This window comes from Rhinoraja longicauda, chromosome 18 (genome assembly GCF_053455715.1).
Source record: "Rhinoraja longicauda isolate Sanriku21f chromosome 18, sRhiLon1.1, whole genome shotgun sequence".
In the NCBI taxonomy this organism is placed as follows: domain Eukaryota; kingdom Metazoa; phylum Chordata; class Chondrichthyes; order Rajiformes; family Arhynchobatidae; genus Rhinoraja; species Rhinoraja longicauda.
The window spans coordinates 6,721,746-6,743,058 of NC_135970.1; the positions used below are offsets into that span (position 1 = coordinate 6,721,746).

Sequence of the window (21,313 nt, forward strand, 5' to 3'; positions counted from 1 at the left end):
TGTGTGCAGTTTTGGTCTCCAAATTTGAGGAAGGATATTCTTGCTATGGAGGGCGTGCAGCGTAGGTTCACTAGGTTAATTCCCGGAATGGCGGGACTGTCGTATGTTGAAAGGCTGGAGCGATTGGGCTTGTATACACTGGAATTTAGAAGGATGAGGGGGGATCTTATTGAAACATATAAGATAATTAGGGATTGGACACATTAGAGGCAGATAACATGTTCCCAATGTTGGGGGAGTCCAGAACAAGGGGCCACAGTTTGAGAATAAGGGGTAGGCCATTTAGAACGGAGATGAGGAAGAACTTTTTCAGTCAGAGGGTGGTGAAGGTGTGGAATTCTCTGCCTCAGAAGGCAGTGGAGGCCAGTTCGTTGGATGCTTTCAAGAGAGAGCTGGATAGAGCTCTTAAGGATAGCGGAGTGAGGGGGTATGGGGAGAAGGCAGGAACGGGGTACTGATTGAGAGTGATCAGCCATGATCGCATTGAATGGCGGTGCTGGCTCGAAGGGCTGAATGGCCTACTCCTGCACCTATTGTCTATTGTCTATTGTCTATTGAATAGCTGACATTTTTGGGTCGAGAACCTTCTTCAGACTGAGAGTCAGGCGAAAGGGTAATGAGAGAAATAGACGGGTGATGTGAGAGATATAGAACAAATGATTAAAAGATATGCAAAAAAGTGACGATGATAAAGGAAACAAGCCATTGTTAGCTATATGCGAGGTTAGAATGAGTACACACAATGAGGCTCAACAAGACGACTTTGAAACTGGTACGATAAATAAATAAATATTTTACATTTCTCCTCAATGTGAGAGTATAATTAATGTGGTGATAATAGAGAAAGTCAGGGTCTAGACAGTGAAGCAAAAGCAAAACATGACAAAAGCTGGAAATCTGAAATAAAATCGAGAAATTCTGGAATATTGCAGTTTTTATAACATTTTCTCTTCTTTTTTCTAATGGCAGTGAGGAACTAAAGGTAATTAATTTCATTGGGGAGAAAATATTAAAGAAGTAAAGGGTCTCAAATCTAACAAATCCAGAGGTGATTGTAGGGATGCTGGATGATCTTCCAATTTAAAAAAAATTCTGGAATAGTCCTAGTGATTGAAAAATAACAAATGTAAAATTTCTGTTTTCAAAAGGAAGGAAAGATAAAATAGGGAATTGTGGACTAGATAACTTGACAAGCTGTCAGAAAAAAAGCCAGATTCCATCATTAAGGAGATAATAATGAGGCATTTATATACTCACATGATGACTAAACACTGTTAGCAGTGGAAAAATCATGTTTGACAAACTTAATTTTGTTTTGAGGATATTACAAATGGGATAAGTGGGTACTGTACCTGGATTACCAAAAGGCATTTAACAAATTACTACATGATACTTGTTATTTAAAAGCCCATATGAGATGGAATAATGCACCAACGTTGTTGGTGTGTGGGCAGGGATTTAAAGGACTGTTACAAGACTAAACTTGACCTTGTTGAGTGTTGAACAAGGCTCAAGGGACCAGATTTTGCTCCTTTTTAAAAATCTATTTGTCTATAGTTGTAGAGTGGCACATTGATCTGTATTGGGCCCTGGATGAAAGGACGGAATGTGACATGGCCATTTGTTCAACATTGTGAGAGTACTCACCACCATCACCACAGTTTCAGGCAGTGTCCTCAGGATGAAAACTAAAATTCTTTTGATCTGCTCTAACCGTATTTTTCCTCATTTCAACCTATGGCTTCAACTTTACATGAAAAAATGTTGTACATCTCTATCAGGTCCCTGCACTCTAAGTAAAACAAGTACAGTTTAACAGTTGTATACGATTTTAATTTAACCACCCTGCTCTTACATTCTATGCCTCGTCTAATAAATGAAAGCATGCTGTATGTTTTTTTAAACAATTTGTAATTCATTTAAAAATCTATGGACATACATTGTTTTCCTTCACACCTCAATATCTTCAGATTTAATGTATATTTCCTTGATTTTTTGCACTTCTCCAAATACATTACTTCTCTGGATTAAATTTCATTTGCCAATTTTGTATCCAATTTGTCAACCCATCCTGTAGTCCAAAATTCTTCATCCAAACGGCCAATTTTTGTATAATTTGTCGGTTTCATTATCATGCCCAGTACAGTTAAGTGCAAATGATTAATATTACAAAAAACAATGGGCTGCTAAGGGGGTTCTGTGGAAACGTTTTTGTGACAGACTTCCAGTCATAAAAACACCATGAATTTCCATCAACCTTTGCTTTCTACCATGGAGCCAATTTGATATCCAATTTGCCATTCTCTGTTGGATTCCTTTGGCTTTGACTGGCCTGTCATGTGGGACCCCATCCACCGCCTTATAAAACTCCACAAATATCACATCAGGCATTTGTTCATAGACTACAGCTCAGTGTTCGGCACAGTCATCACTCTGCGCATCTCTCTGCAACGGGATCCATGACTACCGCATCAATAGACCACAATCTGTACAAATTGGCAGCAACACTTCCTCCTCGATAACCATCATCATAGGAGCATCTCAAGGCTGCATGCTCAGACCCCTGCTCTGCTCACTCTATACACTTGACTATGCAGTTCGATACAGTTCTAATTCCGTCTTCAAAATCGCCGACGACACCATTGTTGGATGAATTACAAATGTCGATTAATCAGAGTATAGATAGGAGATCATCTGACCAAATGGTGCCAGAACAACAACCTTGCTCTCAACATCAGTAAAACCAAGGAACTGATAATTTGATTTGGAAGATGGTCAAGGATGGAAGACATTAACCTTTCATTGAAATGGATATTAAATATTTATTTCACAAATTCCATTATCAACCACATGTGAAATCATAATGTAACACAGCATTTTTATTAACATATACCTCTTTTCCTCAAACAAATGTCCCTTTCCACTGGGTCAACAGTATGTGGACAATAGTTTTAATGCATTCGTTGTTCTGAAGTATGCCTATATTTATTACCTTCCCAACAAGTGATTCTCAATTTTTGGGGGGAAACATTTTCATCTGACAAATATTATCTCCAGAAACTGAAATGTCTAATATCTAAAATAAGCTTTAAAATCAATAAAATTGTGGCATTAAATACATTTCATAATAACATCAAATTTATGCATTCAATTATCTTTTAATGCATTCATCTACAACTTTAAATAAAACACCTTTAAAACAGAAAAAAAACCATCAAGTCACTTCAGGTGCAAGGAAAATGGATGTTATGGCAGGTAAAATTTATTTTTAATTTATATTTTTAAGCACTGCGTTTCAGACGAATGTGCTATAAACAGAGAATTTGTGGTTTTTGGAAAATGGATTGGGCTGTCTATACCTCAAACTGAATTTTAAAGCAAACAAGAAGGTTACAATTATTTAAGAAGCAAGCTCTGCCTGTGGATAATTAGAAATTAAAATGTTACATTTTGAAACAGAGGCACATCTAAAATACATTTTGAAAGGTGAATTAAAACTCCATCTGCATTGCTGCAAATCCTGTACCTTGGATCTTTATTTGATTAGATTTGTGAGTGTTTAAAGTTGTGATTGACGGAGTAGATAAATGCAGGCTTTTTCTGATGACTGGAAGCAAAATCCATCTGCCTCACTGGCTACAACCTTGCCTTTGCTAGAATTTGGACCGAGCATTCAACCCAAGATTTTGTCTAACGTAAAACTGGATTACTTCCAAGTCCAGAACATTGTCATATTTGTCCCTTTTAAAATAATTTGTTGCTGGAGCGCTTAACCAAATCTCTCTTTCCAACTGACCAATTATTTCAGTGCTTTCTTGAATAGTCTTCCAGGCGGAACCTTCCATAAACTTGACATCATCTGAAACACTGCTCTCCAATTCCAGATATCTTTGAATAATGCTGTCTCCCAGTCACAAACTTTAAACTTATTCTTATGTTCATCACCCTCTAAGACCACTGCCCTTCTGTCTGTAATTTACTGTAGCTCTGTAACCCATCAAAACTCTGCATTCTTTCATTTTTGGCCTCATGAATTTCTCAATTCCTGATCATTGAAAACCATATTTTCAGCCATCCAGATAATTATGGAATTTTCTTGAAAATGCTTAAAACTAATCTCTTCCCAAGTTTTTCATCACCTATCCTAACCTCCTGAGGCCCAATGTCAATATTTGTTTGTTACCTTGCAATTGGACACCTTGCAACAATTCAGTGCATGTATGGCGTTTTATACAATTTTTTTTTAAATGTGTAGCTGGAAGTAAAGGAATGGAGTAGAGGAATGGATACTCTGCCTATATGGAGGACAAACACCAGGAGCAATTAGTGAGGCTGAATTAACTGCTTTTCTTACTTTCCAATTTCATTGACAATAGACCATAGACAATAGGTGCAGGAGTAGGCCATTCGGCCCTTCAAGCCAGCACCGCCATTCACTATGATAATGGCTGATCATCCACAATCAGTACCCCGTTCCTGCCTTCTCCACATATCCCTTGACTCTGCTATCTTTAAGAGCTCGATCTAACTCTCTGTTGAAAGCATCCAGGGAATCAGCCTCCACTGTCTTCTGAGGCAGAGAATTCCACAGATTCACAACTCTCTGGGTGAAAAGGTTTTTCCTCATCTCCGTTCTAAATGGCCTACCCCTTATTCTTAAACTGTGTCCTCTGGTTCTGCTCTCCCCCAACTTTGGGGAAAATCTTCTTGCCTCTAGCGTGTCCAATCTCTTAATAATCTTATAATTCAATAAGATCCCCTCTCATCCTTCTAAATTCCAGTGTATACAAGCCCAGTCGCTCCATTCTTTCAACATATGACAGTCCAGCCATCCCGGGAATTAACCTCCTTGTGGGACATTGAGTTTGAAGTTATTGTGTATTATTTCTTGACAGGCCCTGCAAGCCTCTGCCTGCCACGAGAATCTTGTGAAAGTGGGTGGATATATCCTGGGAGAGTTTGGTAATCTTATTGCTGGTGATCCAAGATCCAGGTTAGTTCCATTCACTTCCCTGGCTAACCTTTATAAAGCTACTAGACCAAGTGGACCCATTGGGCCCAAACCTCTCCTGCATTGATGCAGCACCCTCTCCTCTCCTCCCCCCTCTCCCCACCCTCCCTTCCTCCCTCCCTCCCCCTCCCTCTCATCCCTCCCCTCCTTCCCCCACCCCCCTCCCTCTCCCCTTCCCCTCCCACCTTCCATCCCGCCTCTCTCCCTCCCTCCTCCCCTCCCCTCCCTCCCCCCCCTCCCCTCCCTCTCTCGGAGATAGATTTAAACTTTAAAATGTGAATAAATTAAAAAATATAACACTGATTTCAATGAAACTTCTACCATTAGCACTAAGGGGACGACGGTGAGTAAGGTGGGCCTAAAATTGTCATGCTATCGTGTACCGTTTTGGCTGTAGTTCAGGAACAAACAAACAAACAAACAAGCGTTTTAGTATATAGATTTGTTGTGGCTTTGTGTAGTCTTTCCCTCGATCCATGGGCACCACTACTAATGTGCAGGGTCACCATTACTAGACTTTATAATCCAAGGCAAATTCAGAATGAAAGACTGGTCATTTAAAGAAATTAGCAGAGTACCAATGACTTGGGCATGGATATCAGATCACAGCAGTCAAGTACAAACATTATTTGTTGAGATTGCTCCTGCGTTTTGTCGGACATATTGCCATTGGCTGATACAAGCTATCCAGCATTGGATTGTAATTTAATTGTCAGTTGGCTGTTCAGTCTGAAGAAGGGTCTCGACCCGAAACATTGCCCATTCCTTCTCTCCTGAGATGCTGCCTGACCTGCTGAGTTACTCCAGCATTTTGTGAATAAACACAGTCGACTGCCTGTGGTCACTCGGGGTAGTTCTATCATCAGTGTATTATGGGAAGATAGTCACAAAATGCTGGAGTAACTTAGCTTTGTTCAGGCAGCATATCTGGAGAGAAGGAATGTGTGACATTTCGGATCAAAACCCTTTGGTGTACTTTCTCCTCCTCTCTCTGACGAAAGTTACTCACTGAAGAAGGATCTTGACCCGAAATGTCACCCATTCCTTCTCTCCAGAGATGCTGCCTGTCCCACAATGTATTATGGGAGTTGCAATTCCCTTTCATCCTCATCCTTCTACATATGCCAAAGCATTGCTGTGAATGCAAGGAGCTATCATCCTCCTTTCATTAGACATTGGTGACGATAGTAGCTCATTTGTGCTCTAAAATGAGCCAATAAAAACAAAGTAACAGATAACATGACAGTTTAGACAATAGTTGTCTCACAAAAAATTACTATCTTTAACTGTTGAGGACTATGGAAAGATTCAGTCTGAGGATGAACTCCATTTCAACTCTCATTTCATGGTAATGGAATGGAAAGGTTATAATCGTGTGGAATTGCAAACAATAAAGTCACTGCACAGAAAATGCTATTTGACTCAGATCATCAATGTTGAATATAATCCAATGTTTCCTTCCTGGAGCAAAAAAACAAAGTACTGGAGTAACTCAGTGGATCAAGCACATCTGTTGAGGGAAATGGACAGAGGACATTTCACGTCAGGACCCTTCTTCAGACTGATGGAGTAAGGGGGAATATAAACTGATAGAAAGAGGTGAGCGGAAGGAGTGGGTGAGAGGTGGCCAATGATAGGAGGGCTGATTGGCAGATGAATCAGGTGGGGAAGAGAAAGGTGGAGATAGTAACCAAGACTGGAGGTGATAAATGGAGAACACAATAGGGTGCAAATGGTAAGAAAGGAAGGTAGAGAGTTCATATCGAGTAGACACAAGCAACTGCAGACGCTGGTTTACAGAAAAAGAGACAGAGCACTGGAGTAATTCAGCAGGTCAGGCAGCATCTCTGGTGAATCTCAGTGGGTCAGGCAGAATTTAAGCAGGGCAGGCAGCATCTTCTCTTGGCAAACAGCACATATTCAGTGATGCGGTCGCCTAATCCACGCTTCTCTGGATATCTCCACTCAAGGAGCCACTCGGAAAACCAGCTGAGCACTTTCTGTTATTGCAGCAATACACATGATTGTGTTTTATTTAACAATCGTTTAGATGTGTAGGTTGAAGGTGAGGGAATGGGGTAGCAGAGTGGGCTTTGTGAACAGTCGGCATTGGAGCTTTCTGGTGTGTAATAGGTGTACAGTTTTATAGGGCTAGCTCGGTGTTCAAGTTCAATAGTATGTGTTGTGACTAAAAGGTTATTAATTGTGCCAGCTCCACCTTTTTAGACTGATCTAATCGAACAAGGCTTTAACTATATTTACTTAGTGGAGCAGGCAACTGAGAAACTGTTAATTTCTTTCTACCCTTGTGGATGCTATAAAATTATTGTCTAATAATTGGTCCTTGTTGGATTATGGTTCATAATGAATTCTTGTCTCTTATCCTGGGTCATTGAGGCCACATGCAGCAACACAACAACAAGCTCACACCAACTAATAGCCCATAAGTCATATTGACTTTTGGACATCTCTGTCCTGGATTGGCCAGTTTCCCACTCCTTGCACTATTATGATGGGCAGGCATTGTTGTTCGATTCTGCAGTTTGATGGGATGTGTAAAGTTCAGATGTAAGTTATCAGGCTGTGTGAAACTACGAGGGGCTGTAAAATAACTGTATGGTCACAACCTTTAAGGAGCATTCTACAAGTCAACTTTTTTTCATTTCAACTTTGTGTTATTGGATCAGGTTATGAGTTGAGGTTTCACTCTGAGTCTAAAGTGCCACACGTGTTCAATGCAGCACTTTCAAGGTTCCATGTTTAGATAAAGCATTAAACCTGGATCCAGTCTATCTACTAAAGTGGATATGAAAATTCCACTATGATTTTTGAAGAGCAGTTTTTGCTTGCGGCCTGCCACACATATTTCAAAGCCAGTAATTAAAATAATTTGTCTCATAGTTGTGGGATTTTCGAATGTGACTGCTATATTTGCAGCCTTACGGATGTTTTATACTTCAACATGTACTGCATTGACTGTAAAGGACTTTGGAATATTCTGCGACTGTGAAAGTTGTTTCTCTTTATTTTCAGCCCCTTAGTACAGTTCGCCTTGCTTCACTCTAAGTTTCACCTGTGCAGTGTGGCCACGCGAGCTCTTCTGCTTTCCACTTACATTAAGTTTGTGAACCTGTTTCCTGAGATTAAATCTACCATCCAAGATGTGCTTCGCAGTGACACCCAGCTGAGGAATGCAGATGTAGAACTGCAGCAACGGGCTGTTGAGTACCTGAGACTCAGTTCCATAGCAAGCACTCCCATTCTGGTAGGTAGAACAACATTGAATATGTGATCTTTGTTGCACCACATTTATATAATGATTTCCTTCTTTAAAGATTTAGAGTAAGAAAATAACTGCAGATGCTGGTACAAATCGAAGGTATTTATTCACAAAATGCTGGAGTAACTCAGCAGGTCAGGCAGCATCTCAGGAGAGAAGGAATGGGCGACGTTTCGGGTCGAGACCCTTCTTCAGACTGATGTCAGGGGGGCGGGACAAAGGAAGGATATAGGTGGAGACAGAAAGACAGTGGGAGATCTGGGAAGGGGGAGGGGAAGAGAGGGACAGAGGAACTATCTAAAGTTGGAGAAGTCAATGTTCGATATTTTCATAGTTTCAAGAAAAGGAGGGGAGGGAGGAGAGGGAGGGGGAGGGAGGGAGGAAGGGAGGGTGGAGAGAGGGGGGAGGAGAGGAGAGGGTGCTGCATCAATGCAGGAGAGGTTTGGGCCCAATGGGTCCACTTGGTCTAGTAGCTTTATAAAGGTTAGCCAGGGAAGTGAATTGAACTAACCTGGATCTTGGATCACCAGCAATAAGATTACCAAACTCTCCCAGGATATATCCACCCACTTTCACAATGCTTGCTTCTATTCTTGTATGAAAAACTGTTATCTTTTCCAATGTTCAGGCTTCTGTTGTAATTTCTTATCTAATTGTTTGTACACATTGACTAGTTTCGGACTTCTTCCCAAATATTTTGCTTTGTTGAATCGGTTTCCATATCCCTGCTCCGTCCGCTTCCATTGCCTCTGTCTGTACCGGCTCAAATCCATAGTAGAATTCTTGAGTATATCGAAATTAGTTTTCTAGAGCAAAACTTTCTTGAAAAGCATGTGTTTTGGTTAGAGAGGATGCAGAAAAGTTTCACAAGGATTTTGCTGGCAATGGAGGGCTTGAGTTATAAGGATAAGCTGAGACTGCTTTCCCTGAGGTGAAGGAGGCTGAGGGGTAACCTTATAGAGATTTATAAAATTGTGAGACACATAAATAAGGTGTCTGACCAATCTTGTTGGGGAGTCTGAAACTTGAGGGCATAGGTTTACGGTAAGAGAGGAAAGATTCTAACGTGACCTAAGGGGCAAGATGTTTGCACCAAAGGTGGTGAATATACGGAATTATCTGCCAGACGAAGTGGTAGATAAGGATACATTTACAATGTTTTAAAGACATTTGCACAGGTTTATGGATCGGAAAGGTTTAGGGGGCTATGAGCCAAAAGCAGGCAAATGAGAGTAGTTCTGAAAGACACCATAGTCAGCATGGGATGAGTTGGACTGAAGTGGAACTAACTTTATGACTCATAAAATAGGACGGGTCAAATTTTAGTCAATAATTAAGGATATGCCTGTCATAAGATCATAAGTGGTAGGAGCAGAATTAGGCCATTTGGCCCATCAAGTCTACTCCGCCATTCAATCATAGCTGATCTATCCCTCCCTCCTAACCCCATTTTCCTGCCTTCTCCCCATAACCTCTGACACCTGTATTGATTAATATTCTTTATCTGTAGACTGTGAATGCCTTGATTGTAATCATGTACATAAACATTATATTTGTTATATATATATTGCCGGGAACAATAGAGCAAGTAACTGAACAGCTTAACATCTTTCCTATAACATTGTGCCCAGAACTGAACACAATACTCTAAATGTGGCCTCACCAACGTCTTCTACAACTGCAACATGACCTCCCAACTTCTAAATACTCTGAATTATGAAGGCCAATGTGCCGTCTTTCTGACCACCCTATCTACCTGCGACTCCACCTTCAAGGAACCATGCATCTGCACTCCTAGATCCCTTTGCTCTACGACACCTTCCAACCAAAATTTATACCCCTGGTTAAGGAAATCAATTTTTCCTAACCCATCTATCTTGATCCATATACTTTTGTCATGTGCCTCCATTGTTTCATGAAACTTCCCCAGCCTATCTTATCTTCCTTGGTTTTTACAGTTTGAACATAACTTCCTTCCTCATGTTTGCTTTGGTTGATAAGAAACAGTTGTGAGAAAGATCAATTAACTTCTGGTGGCCGCACTATTATTCAAAATATAATACAGGTTGAACACCGATTTTTCCAGCATCTGATGGTGTTCTCCTCCCCCCCTCCCATAATAAGGTCAGAAGGTCATAAGTGATAGTAGAATTAGGCCATTTGGCCCATCAAGTCTACTCTGCTATTCAATCGTGGCTGATCTATCTCTCCCTCACCCCATTCCCATGTCTTCTCCCCATAACCTCTGACACATGTACTAATCAAGAATCTATCTATCTTTGCCTTAAAAATATCTACTGATGGCCTCCACAGCTTTCCGTGGCAAAGAATTCCACAGGTTTAGTCCTCTGACTAAAGAAATTTCTCCTCATCTCCTTCCCAAAAGGACGTCCTTTAATTCTGAGGCTATGACCTCTAATCCTAGACTTTCCCAAGTGGAAACATCCTTTCCACATCCACTTTATCCTTGCCTTTCACTATTCTGTATGTTTCAATGAGGTCCCTCCTCATATTTCTAAACTCCAGCAAGTACAGGCCCAGTGCCGACAAACGCTCATCATAGGTTAACCTACTCATTCCTGGAGTCATTCTTGTAAACCTCCTCTGGACCCTCTCCAGAGCCAGCACATCTTTCCTTAGGTACAGTGCCCAAAATGGCTCACAATATTCTAAATGCAGCCTTACCAGTGCCTTATAGAGCCTCCGCATTGCATCCCTGTTTTTGTGTACAAGCCCTTTTGAAATAAATGCTAGCATTGAGTTTGCTTTCTTTACTACCGATTCGACTTGCAGATTAACCTTTTGGGAATCTTGCACCAGCACTGCCAAGTCCTTTTGCACCTCTGATTTCTGGATTCTCTCCCCATTTCGAAAATATTCTACGCCTTTATTCCTACTACCAAATGCATGACTTCACACTTTGCTGCACTATATTCCAACTGCCGCTTCTCTGTCCACTTTCACTTTATTATGCTTAAATGTCTCTATCAGGAATTGACTTACCTTCAAGCAGTTGTTTCTACTTCAGTTTTGTTAAATCATTTCAAATTTTGTAAAGATAGTCTTATTCCCATATGAAAATTACATTTTGCTCTTTCCATATCCTTTCCCTCAATGAAAATTTAATTGCATTATCATCATGCCACTCCTCCACTATTTTATTCCCACAGATATCCGATCCATATTTCCATCTTTTTACTCAAATCTTTTTTTTGTGTTTGTCCAGGGTGATTTTTGCTGTTTGATTCCCAGGGTGAATTTTTGTTCTGTGAAAAGAGATAAAGCATATTGAGTTCAGAAAACTGGGAGGTGATCTCATTTAAACATACGTCTTATGAGGTATGTCAAAGTAGAAGCAAGAATGATGTTTCCCTTGACTGGAATGTTTTGAACCAGAGGGTCACAGTCTTAAAGTTAAAGGTCAGCCATGCAAGACTGAGATGAGAGAAAGGCCTTCATCCAGAGCTAGTGAGTCTTTGGAATTTTCTGGCCAAGAGGGATAGTCTCTGAGCACAAATGTGGGATAATTAGATTTTTGGATGTTAAAGAAATCAATGGATATGGGCTTAGTGCAGTGAACTACTGGGTCAGATAATTACGTGACAAAGAAGGAATTTGGAGCTAAATGTTCTGTTACTGCTTCTCTTCCTTCTGAATCTAAATTCAACTTTCTTCTTGATTCAGAGGACCTGACGCTGTACTGGAGAGGGAGAGAATTGTTGGAGATTGTAATGGGAGCTGGAGGATGGGAGCTGGAGGATGGAAGCAACAGGAATTGGTACTGAAATTAGAGATTTTAGTAACAGAAAGCAAAACCTAGCTGGTGGAGGATCAACAGTAGTTTAAATTAGTGTGAATAAAGATAAAGCAAGGCATGGGGGCATGGAATGTAGTTGGAAGAAGGGATTGAGTGCAAGAAATGGGCAGTGTTATCAAGAACTTTAAAACAGGAAACACTGTGTAATAATCCAGATCAATAATCATAGGTTGAAGCCAAATGCAGTCCATTTCCATTTTAGCACAGTTTCAGCTTGAAGCAGTAATAGTGGTCTATTCAGCATGGTGTAATGTTCACCTGGAAGAATTTGGGTCTCAGTCTGAAGTTTACCAATTGATATTTACCATTTACCGACTTTGCCATGCATTTGGAGTAATTTGGGTATACTTGTAGATTTTGACTCTCACCAGCTGACTTGTTTGTTTGCTGCTAGGCAACTGTATTGGAGGAGATGCCACCATTCCCTGAGAGGGAATCTTCAATACTCGCCAAGCTGAAAAAGAAGAAGGAATCCAGCCCTCTAACTAACCTCGAGGATGCAAAAAAGGAGCCGACATCTGATGTCAATGGTGGTCCTGAACTCAATGTGGCAAATAAGGGCCTGGTACGTGGGAATAACAATCTGTCATCGTGTTCTGGCACCTGGCTCAATAGAGAAACTATTTGAAATATGACAAAATAGAGCAGGAATGGATGTTTCAGCTCTTCTCATTTGCTTCACAGTTCAACAAGATTATGGCTGATTATCATTTCAATGCCATTTTCCATCCTTATCTGCATAACCCTTGATAACATCCAGAGATCTATTATCTCCTTTTTGAAAGACATCAGTGACTGACCCAACACCACCCTCTAGGGTAGAACATCCCAATTGTTCCCCACCCTTTCACTGAAAAAAAATAATTCTCATTTCACTCCTAAATGCCACTGCAACTATCCCCTGACTTCTGCACCCTTTCATGCAGGGAAAATCAATCCTATAAATACCCCGTCAAACCCTTCAAGACTTTTGTAAGTTTCAATAGTTCATTTATCATTCTTCTAAACTCTATATATGCCTAGCCTACACAATCAGCAGACCCATCATCCCAGGTACCATTCTACTGAATCTTTGTTGAAAGTATCAAATTTCAGCAAAATAAAGGCCCTAAATAACTACAGTAAGACAATCTTTGCTCTCACCAAGTTCCCATAAAAATACAATAAGAAATCTTTACTCTTGAACTCAAATCCTTCAGTAACAAAGGCTAATATATCATATGTGTGCTGCACTGGCATGATAGTTTTAAGTATGACACCCAGCCCCTTTTGAACATCTTCACCAATTCTCACCCTTTAAAATATATTCACCTTTTCTGTGTTTTCAACCATGTATACATTTGTATTTTTCCAGATTATCCTACATGTGTCATATTGTTTCCTATTCACTCAGCTTCTCTATTTCTTCTTGAAGCCTCTTTAAATCATGTCTCGCAGCCCCACATTCATGTCATCAACGTACTTGGAAATATTACACTTCATCCCTTCAGCCATATTGTTGATTGTGAATAATTGGGGTCTCAGCCTCCAGCCTGGCAAAGATCTGTTGTTTCTACATTTTACTTTCCACATCTTTACCAACTCAGTTTATGTTGAGATATATTATCTCCAGTTTCATGTGCTCCAGTTTCATGTGTTTCATAACCTCAAATGTGTGACATTATCCAACATCTTTTGAAAATCCATGACATCATAACCATTGGGTTGACTTCAACTACTTTGAGATATGACATCAAACAGATTAATCATTTTACTATTTTCTACAAAGTCTTGATATCATATAGTTTATTGTAGATGGCAGCTGTTTCTTTATCATTGCTGGGTCTAAACCCTACTCCCTACCCAAGAGCAGTTTTGAAGCACTGTAGGTTCAAGAAGGTGACTCACTACCACCTACTCAAACACAATTAGAGATGGGTGATAATTGCTGGCCTTTCCAACACCATCCAGATTCTGGAACACGAATATAATTCAACTAGGTTGCACAGGAATTTCCAAATATGCAGAATATAGAAACCTGGGATGGAGTAAACACTGAGGGAGATAGCAAAGTCTCCAAGGGGATATAAATAGATTGGTGAAACGGGCAACTTGGAGGCAGATTACATTTAATAATGCGAAATGTTAGGCAGGTACATGGATAGGACAAGTTTGGAGGGATATGGACCAAGCGCAGGCAGGTGGGACTAGTGTAGCTGAGACATGTTGGCCGGTGTGGGCACGTTGGGCTGAAGGGCCTGTTTCCACACTGTATCACTCTATGACTCTGAGTCTAAAAGTGAACGTTACAGGTAAGATCCAGAGACTGAAGTGGGTGCTGAAGAGATGGACTAAAATGTATCGAGGAATGAGGCACTTTAGTTCTGCCAACAGAACTGGTTAAGCTGATATTCTTCTTTGTGGAATAGAACAATTTGCAAGGGGCTCTATTGGAGATGTTTTTAAAATAATTAAAGATACCAATAAAGCAGATGGAGGGAAATAGTTCCTATTGATGGAGGAGCTGAGAAGTTGAGAACTGGTAAAATGAAAGTGATTATGGAACTAGCCAAAGTGATAAAGAAAAAGGAAGTGCGTTCAAGGTTTATGAGGTTGGAATCAGACAGGACCTTTGAGGAATATAAAGAAAGGAGGAAAGAACTCAAGCAGGCAATTAGAAGATCCAAAAGGGGCCACAACGTAGCTTTAGCAAGTCGAATTAAAGAAAATCCCAAATGTTTTTATGCCTATATTATAAACAGGGAGAAGGTGGGACCACTCAAAGGAGGGAATTTGTGCTCGGAGTCTGGGAATGTAGGTGAGATACGAAACAAATACTTTGCATCTGTTTTTACCAAGGGGAAGGACTTGGAGGGCAGTGAGATCAAGGTGGAGAATACTGATGTGTAAGGGTAGTCTATTAAGAAGGAGGAAGTATTGGGTGTCTTGAAGAGCATTAAGGTGGCTAAATCCTGAGGACCAGATGGGATTTATTCCATTTTATTGAGTGAGGCAAGGTAGAAGATTGTAGGAGCCTTGAAAAGAACTTTGCCCCTTCTCTAGCCACAGGTGAGGTCCTGGCAGACTGGAGAGTAACTAATGTTGTTCCTTTATTTAAGAAGGGAAGTAGAGGGAATCCAGGGATTTAAAGGCTGGTGAGCCTCACGTCAGTGATAGGCAAACTATTGGAGAGGATTCTTCTCGATAGGTTTCACACGCATTTGGAAGAGAATGAGTTAATAAGGGACAGTTTGCATGGCATTATATACAGCAGGTCTTGTCTTACTAACGTGATCAAGTTTTTTGAGCAGGTGATGAAGGTGAGCGATGAAGTTAGGGCAGTGGATGTTGTTTACATGGATTTAATTAGGCATTTGACAAAGTTCCCTATAGTAGGCTGCTCCACAAGATTAAGATGCATTGGATCATCAGGGACGTGGTCATATGGATTTGGAACTGGCCTACTGACAAGAGAACAAAGAGTTGTAGTGAAGGACAATATTCAGACTGTGAGCAGTGGAGTTTGCACGTTCTCCCTGCAACGATGTCTTTCATCTGGGTGCTCCGGTTTGCTTCCGTATCCCAAAGACGTGCAGATTTATAGATGAATTGGCCTCTGTAAATTGCTCTTAGTGTGTATGGAGTGTGGTTGCTAAAGTGGGACAACATAACTCTAGTGTGAACATGTGAGCTTCGGTTGGCATGGAATCGGTGGGCCGAAGGGCTTGTTCCCATACTGTATCTCCGAACAAAATACTTTTAGACCGGCATATAGATATGCAGAAAATGGAGGGATGTGGGTTATATGCAGGTAGATAAGTGATGGTCTTGGCATCGTGATTGGCACAAACATTGTGGGCCGAAGGATCTGTTCTTGTGCTGTACTGCTCTGTGTTCTATGACATGGGATTTGGATAGGGGTTGAGTTTGCATACTCAAGAATAGTAGTGGAGGCAAATACAAACGTAATATTAAAAAACGAGCTGGATAAATATCTGAAAGAAAATGATCTTGAGGTCACACAGAGCCATAGTGTGGTGTCAATAGCTTAAATCATGCAAAAGGTTTTAGATATAAAGGGAATAAAAGAAAATGGGATGAGTACATGAAAGTGGTACTAATGTAATGACCTTATTCCATAACAAAGCAGCATGACCCACTCCTGCATTTGTAATGCCATGATCATATTGAATGGCGGTGCAGGCTCGAAGGGCCGAATGGCCTACTCCTGCACCTATTTTCTATGTTTCTATGTAATGCTTCCTTCTGACTACAACCATTCCGTGATTCCATGAAGAAACCTCAAAGTAGAATGATTGAATGAAAATAAAAACATAATGCTGAAGTTGCAACTACTCTTCTAAATCTGGCTGATAAATATTGTCGTGGCAGTCTGAAGGGGGCTATCTTCTGTGTCTAATGTCACTGTAGGTAGCCTATATGTGTTCAGTGGAACAGCTTAACCTGTATCCAAAATGAACGTGGTTGTGTATTTATTTCTCAATTCTTTTGAAATGTTGTACATTTGACTGTTCCCTGCTATTGCTAAAACAGTTTACCTGTTTTGTTTGTTCCATTAGAACAACCCCCAACCTCGATCCCATGAGCTTCTGACTCTGCAGTTGGCTGCAATGAACAGACCTCGCCCCAGCTCTCACAGGAACACCCCTCACTCACTAGCTCCATCATTTGTTTACCCAGGAGCTCAAGTATACACTTCTGAGGTTCTCTTTAAGTTTTGTGACTGCATGAATTCCGCAGAGACCTGGTTGACCGGTTTTTAATTTGTGAGACTCTCACACAAACTGACTGACACTGTGATTTCTCAGTTACTGTTTTTATTATTTAAACAAAAATCTTGGAGATATTCAACAGGACAGGAAAGAGAGAATGAGAATGATTGTTTCAGATCGATGACTTTTTAAAATCAGAACCGGAAAAAGCTGTGTGGCTCTCTATTGCCTTTTTAAAGTTATTTTTGGAAGGACCATATTTTGTACTGCTGACAGGCCATGTGATGTGTGTTGCTTGCTTTGTGCTTGTGGACATCTGGAAATAACTGGTGTTCCTTAAGTAGAAGGAATATCCTGGCATGCAGGACAAGCTGTCCCACTCTTGAATCTGCTGGATGACGATTCAAGCCACCTCACAGGTTCTGAGCTGCCAGTGTGGTGATGAGCGATAATACACAGCGTGAGAGCCCATTTTTCAGATCCCTCAACTGCCTGCCTCGGCAAGTAGCTGCAGGAACTTATCATAGTTTAATGGTGAATATTTCTCTCATTCAAAATTGCTGAAAGTAGATTAATTCAATAATTTGATTATCTGATTCTAGCATGTGCATGTAGTCTCCTTCATGTACTCTAAATTGCTGATTAAATATTATAACCTTGAGGTATTACGTTCTGACAAATTGCTGATAATTCTGAGCCTTCAAAACTGGTTTGAGTAGATTGTCGTGCTATACAGCAACTGTACATAGTTTTCCAGTTCTCATTACAAGCAGTGAATTTTGTGACATCTTTTGTAATCCTTCGTGTGTTTTTACTTCAGGCCTTCCATTCCTCATCAACTGATCTCATGGATGTTAGATCAGTTCAGTCTGCAGGTGATTTATTGGTGGACGTATTGTCGGACATAGATGCTGGGGTCATCTCTCATGTGCCTGGTACTGAAGCCAATTTTGTGAGGTATCAATTCTCAACTATCTGCTCAATTAATAAGATTCTAGGTTGAAAGTTACTTGCATGACATTGCACACACTCTCAATTGGTTATCCTGGAATTTCTCACGGATATATAAAGCATGGAAGCAGGTCTTCGGCTCCCCGTGTCTGCATAAATCATCAGCCACTACCATCACCTAATCCCTGCACAAACCATCAACTAATTGCTACACTAACTCCATTTTCTTTTCTTATGCCCAGCAACCAAGCTCCTTCAATTTCTCCTGCCACCCAGCTACACTCAGGAAAGTTCACAATAGCAAATTAAGCAACCAAACAGTATGTCTTAAGAATGGTGGGAGGAAACCAGAGCACCTGGAGGACACCCATGCAGAATATGCAAACTCTACATTGATGGTACTTGAGGTCATAAATGAATTTGGGTCATTAGAGCTGTGAGGCAGAAATGCTATCCAGTGGGCCACTATTTTTGCACCAGACACCAGCAACTACCTTGTTTGTCATGTTTGAGGTGTTTTTGCTCTTAGATGCCAGAGTCAAGGATGTGTCTGAGTGGCTACTGAATATTCTCAAGGGAAAGGGTGAGCAGCTGGAACTCATTGTGCACATTGGCACAAGTGATACAAGTAGAAAAAGGAATGAGGTCTGATAGAGTGAATATAGGGAGTTAGGCAAAAGGTTAAAAAGCAGGACCTCAAGGGTAGTAATCTCTAGATTAGTCCCAGTCCCACGTGCTAGGGATGGTCGCAATAGGAGAATAGGACAGATGAATGCATGGCTGAACAGTTGGCACAGAGGCCTGGTATTCTGATTTCTGGACTACTGAGATATTTTCTGGAACAAAAATAACCTGTACAAGAGAGACAGATATGCACTTGCATTGGGAGGGAACCAAAATCTTGGCAGACAGATTTGTTAGTGCTACGAGGGAGAGTTTAAACTAGATTGGAAAGGAACTGGGATTCAAAGCAGTAGTGAGGTAGATGACAGGCCAGAAGTTGATGTGGAGATCAATAACAGCAAGTTCAGTAAACAAATCGGGCAAGAGCAGAGCATGGAGCGAAAAAGTACTGTTGGATTAAATTGCATTTATGTCAATGCTAGAAGCCTGACAGATAAGGCAGATGAACTCAGAGTGTGGATGGGTCTGTGCGATGAGGTCATAATAATCATATCAGAAATGTGGTTGAAGAATGGACAAGACTAGCAGTTTAATATTCCAGGGTACAGGTGCTACCAGCGGATAAAGACAGAAGAAAGAGAGGGGAAGTTGCACTTTTGATTAATGAGAACATTACAGCAATAGTCTGAGATAAAATTACTGAGGGATCATCCCACAAGGTTTTATGGGTGAAGTTGAGAAACAAGGGGATGAATACCTTAATCCAATTTAACTATAGATTCCCAAATAGTCAATTAGAGGAACAAATATGCTGGGTGACTATGGAAAGTTGAAAGACTAACAGGGTGCTCATAGGAGATTTAAACTTTTCTAACTTAGGGACTGCCATAGTGTAAAGGGCATAGATGGGGTGGAACTTGTTGATTGTGTTAAGAAAAATGTCTTCAGGAATATGTAGAGGGTCCTATGAGAAAGACTCTTGGGAAATAGGGCGGGGCCTGTGACCAAAGTGTCAGTAGGGGATGACCCTGGGACTGGTGACCAGAGTTTGATTAGTTCTCAAATAATTATGAAAAGGACAGAAATGGTCCACAATTTAAAGTTCTAAATTGGGGCATGGTGAGTTTAGAGGATATTTGACAGAAACTTGCAAAGGTTGATTGGAGCAGAATGCTTGAATTCAAAGGGAGGATTTTTAAAATGAGATAATGAGGGTTCAAGGTCTGGTGTTCTTGTTAGCATGAAGAAAAAGGAAGAGGAAATCCTGGATGACTATATATTGAGGTTCTGGTCAGCAAAAAAAGGGAGGCGCAGGTCTGGTGCAAGCAGCTGGGATCAAGCAAATTCCTTGAGGGAGTATAGGAATGCAGGAGTATACTTAGGGAGGAAATTGGGGTGGCAAAAAGAAGGCATGAGACAGCTTTGGCAGAGAAGATCAGGGAGAATCCAAATAGATTTGACATTAACTGGAAAAGGTAACTAGCGAGAGAATAGGGCTCATTTTTTTAAAAAGGACATCTATATGTGGACCACAAAAGGTGGGCAAGGTCCTCAATAAATATTTCACCTGTTTTTACCAAGAAGAAGAAAGACATGAAGACTAATCAAATTGAGTCTTGGGGTTAGTCCACATCATGGAAGAGATGGAGCTGGACATCTCAAAATATATGAAGGTAGATAAATCTCTGAGCTTCGATCAATAATTTCCAATAAAGATTGTGGGAACGTAGAGTAGAAATTGAGGGAGCCCTGGCTGATTATCATTAGGCTCAAATGAGGCGCTAAAAGACTAGAGGGTGGCTAATGTTGTGCCTTTATTCAGGAAGGGCTTCGAAGATAAACCTGGGAACTATCAATCAGTCAGCTTAACATCTAAGGTATGTATGTTACTGAAGGGGAATCTGAGGGATAGGATATAAATGCATTTGAAAATACTGTACGAGGGTTGATTAGGGATAGTCAGCGCAGTGTGCAGGAAACCGTGTCTCAAGAATTTGACTTGGTTTTTTTGAAGAAGTGAGCCAAAAGGCCTATGAGGGCAGGCTACTAGATAAAGTCTAAATGGAATTCAGTAAGGCTTTTGAAAAAGTTCCACTTGGTAAGCTGCTCTAGAAGATTAGACAGCATAGGATTCAAGAAGATCCAGAACTGGATACCCTTTTAGCTTGATGGTAGGAAGTAGAGGATGATGGTTAAAGGTTGTTTTTTCGACCCAGTACTTGTGGCGTATGCCAGGGGTTGGAGCTGGGCCCATTGTTGTTTGTCATTTATAGCCACAATTTGGATGGGAATGTGCAACACATGGTTAGTAACTTTGCAGAAGACACTAAAATATGTGGCATCGTAGGTGGTGAAGAAGGTTATCAAGAATCACAGCAAGATCTTGATCACCTGGGTAATTGGGCCTAGAAATAACAGATGGAGTTTAATTAATTTAAGTCTGAGGTGTTGCACTTTGGGAAGTCGCGTCAGGATGGGACTTTAACAGTGATCGATAGAACACTGGGGAGTGTTAGGGAGCAGAGGGACTGAGGAGTACAAGTATATAGTTCCCTGAAAGTGGCATCGCAAGTAGACAGGGTGGTGAAGAGGCTTTTGCCACGCTGGCTTTCATTGGTAAAGGCATTGAGTATAGTAGTTAGGATGTTATTTTGCAATGTGACAAGATGTTGGGAGGCCGCACTTAGAAACATAGAAAATAGGTGCAGGAGGAGGCCATTCGGCGCTTCAAGCCAGCACCGCCATTCATTGTGATCATGGCTGATCATCCACAATCAGTAACCCGTGCCTGCCTTCTCCTCATATCCCTTGATTCCACTAGCCCTAAGAGCTAAATCTAACTCTCTCTTGAAAGAGGGCATGCTTGGAGGATCACCCAGTCAGGAGGTACATGGGTAGAATTTAGAAACAGAAAGGAT

At 40.9% G+C, this 21,313-nt stretch overlaps 2 protein-coding genes across 2 annotated transcripts in view; one reads left to right on the forward strand and one right to left on the reverse strand.

Annotated features, from left to right (window-relative positions):
* The window catches only part of LOC144602214 (oxysterols receptor LXR-alpha-like), a 442,571-nt gene that overhangs the window by 348,336 nt on the left and 72,922 nt on the right, over nt 1–21,313 (reverse strand). The gene's annotated exons all lie outside the window — the stretch shown is intronic.
* LOC144602053 (AP-2 complex subunit alpha-2-like) overlaps nt 1–21,313 on the forward strand; it is an 81,518-nt gene that overhangs the window by 43,328 nt on the left and 16,877 nt on the right. Inside the window, exons 12-16 of the mRNA XM_078414735.1 lie at nt 4,896–4,993; nt 8,045–8,276; nt 12,503–12,673; nt 16,668–16,796; nt 17,641–17,777. Coding sequence (XP_078270861.1) covers nt 4,896–4,993; nt 8,045–8,276; nt 12,503–12,673; nt 16,668–16,796; nt 17,641–17,777 — 767 coding nt within the window. The remainder of the gene's footprint in view (nt 1–4,895; nt 4,994–8,044; nt 8,277–12,502; nt 12,674–16,667; nt 16,797–17,640; nt 17,778–21,313) is intronic.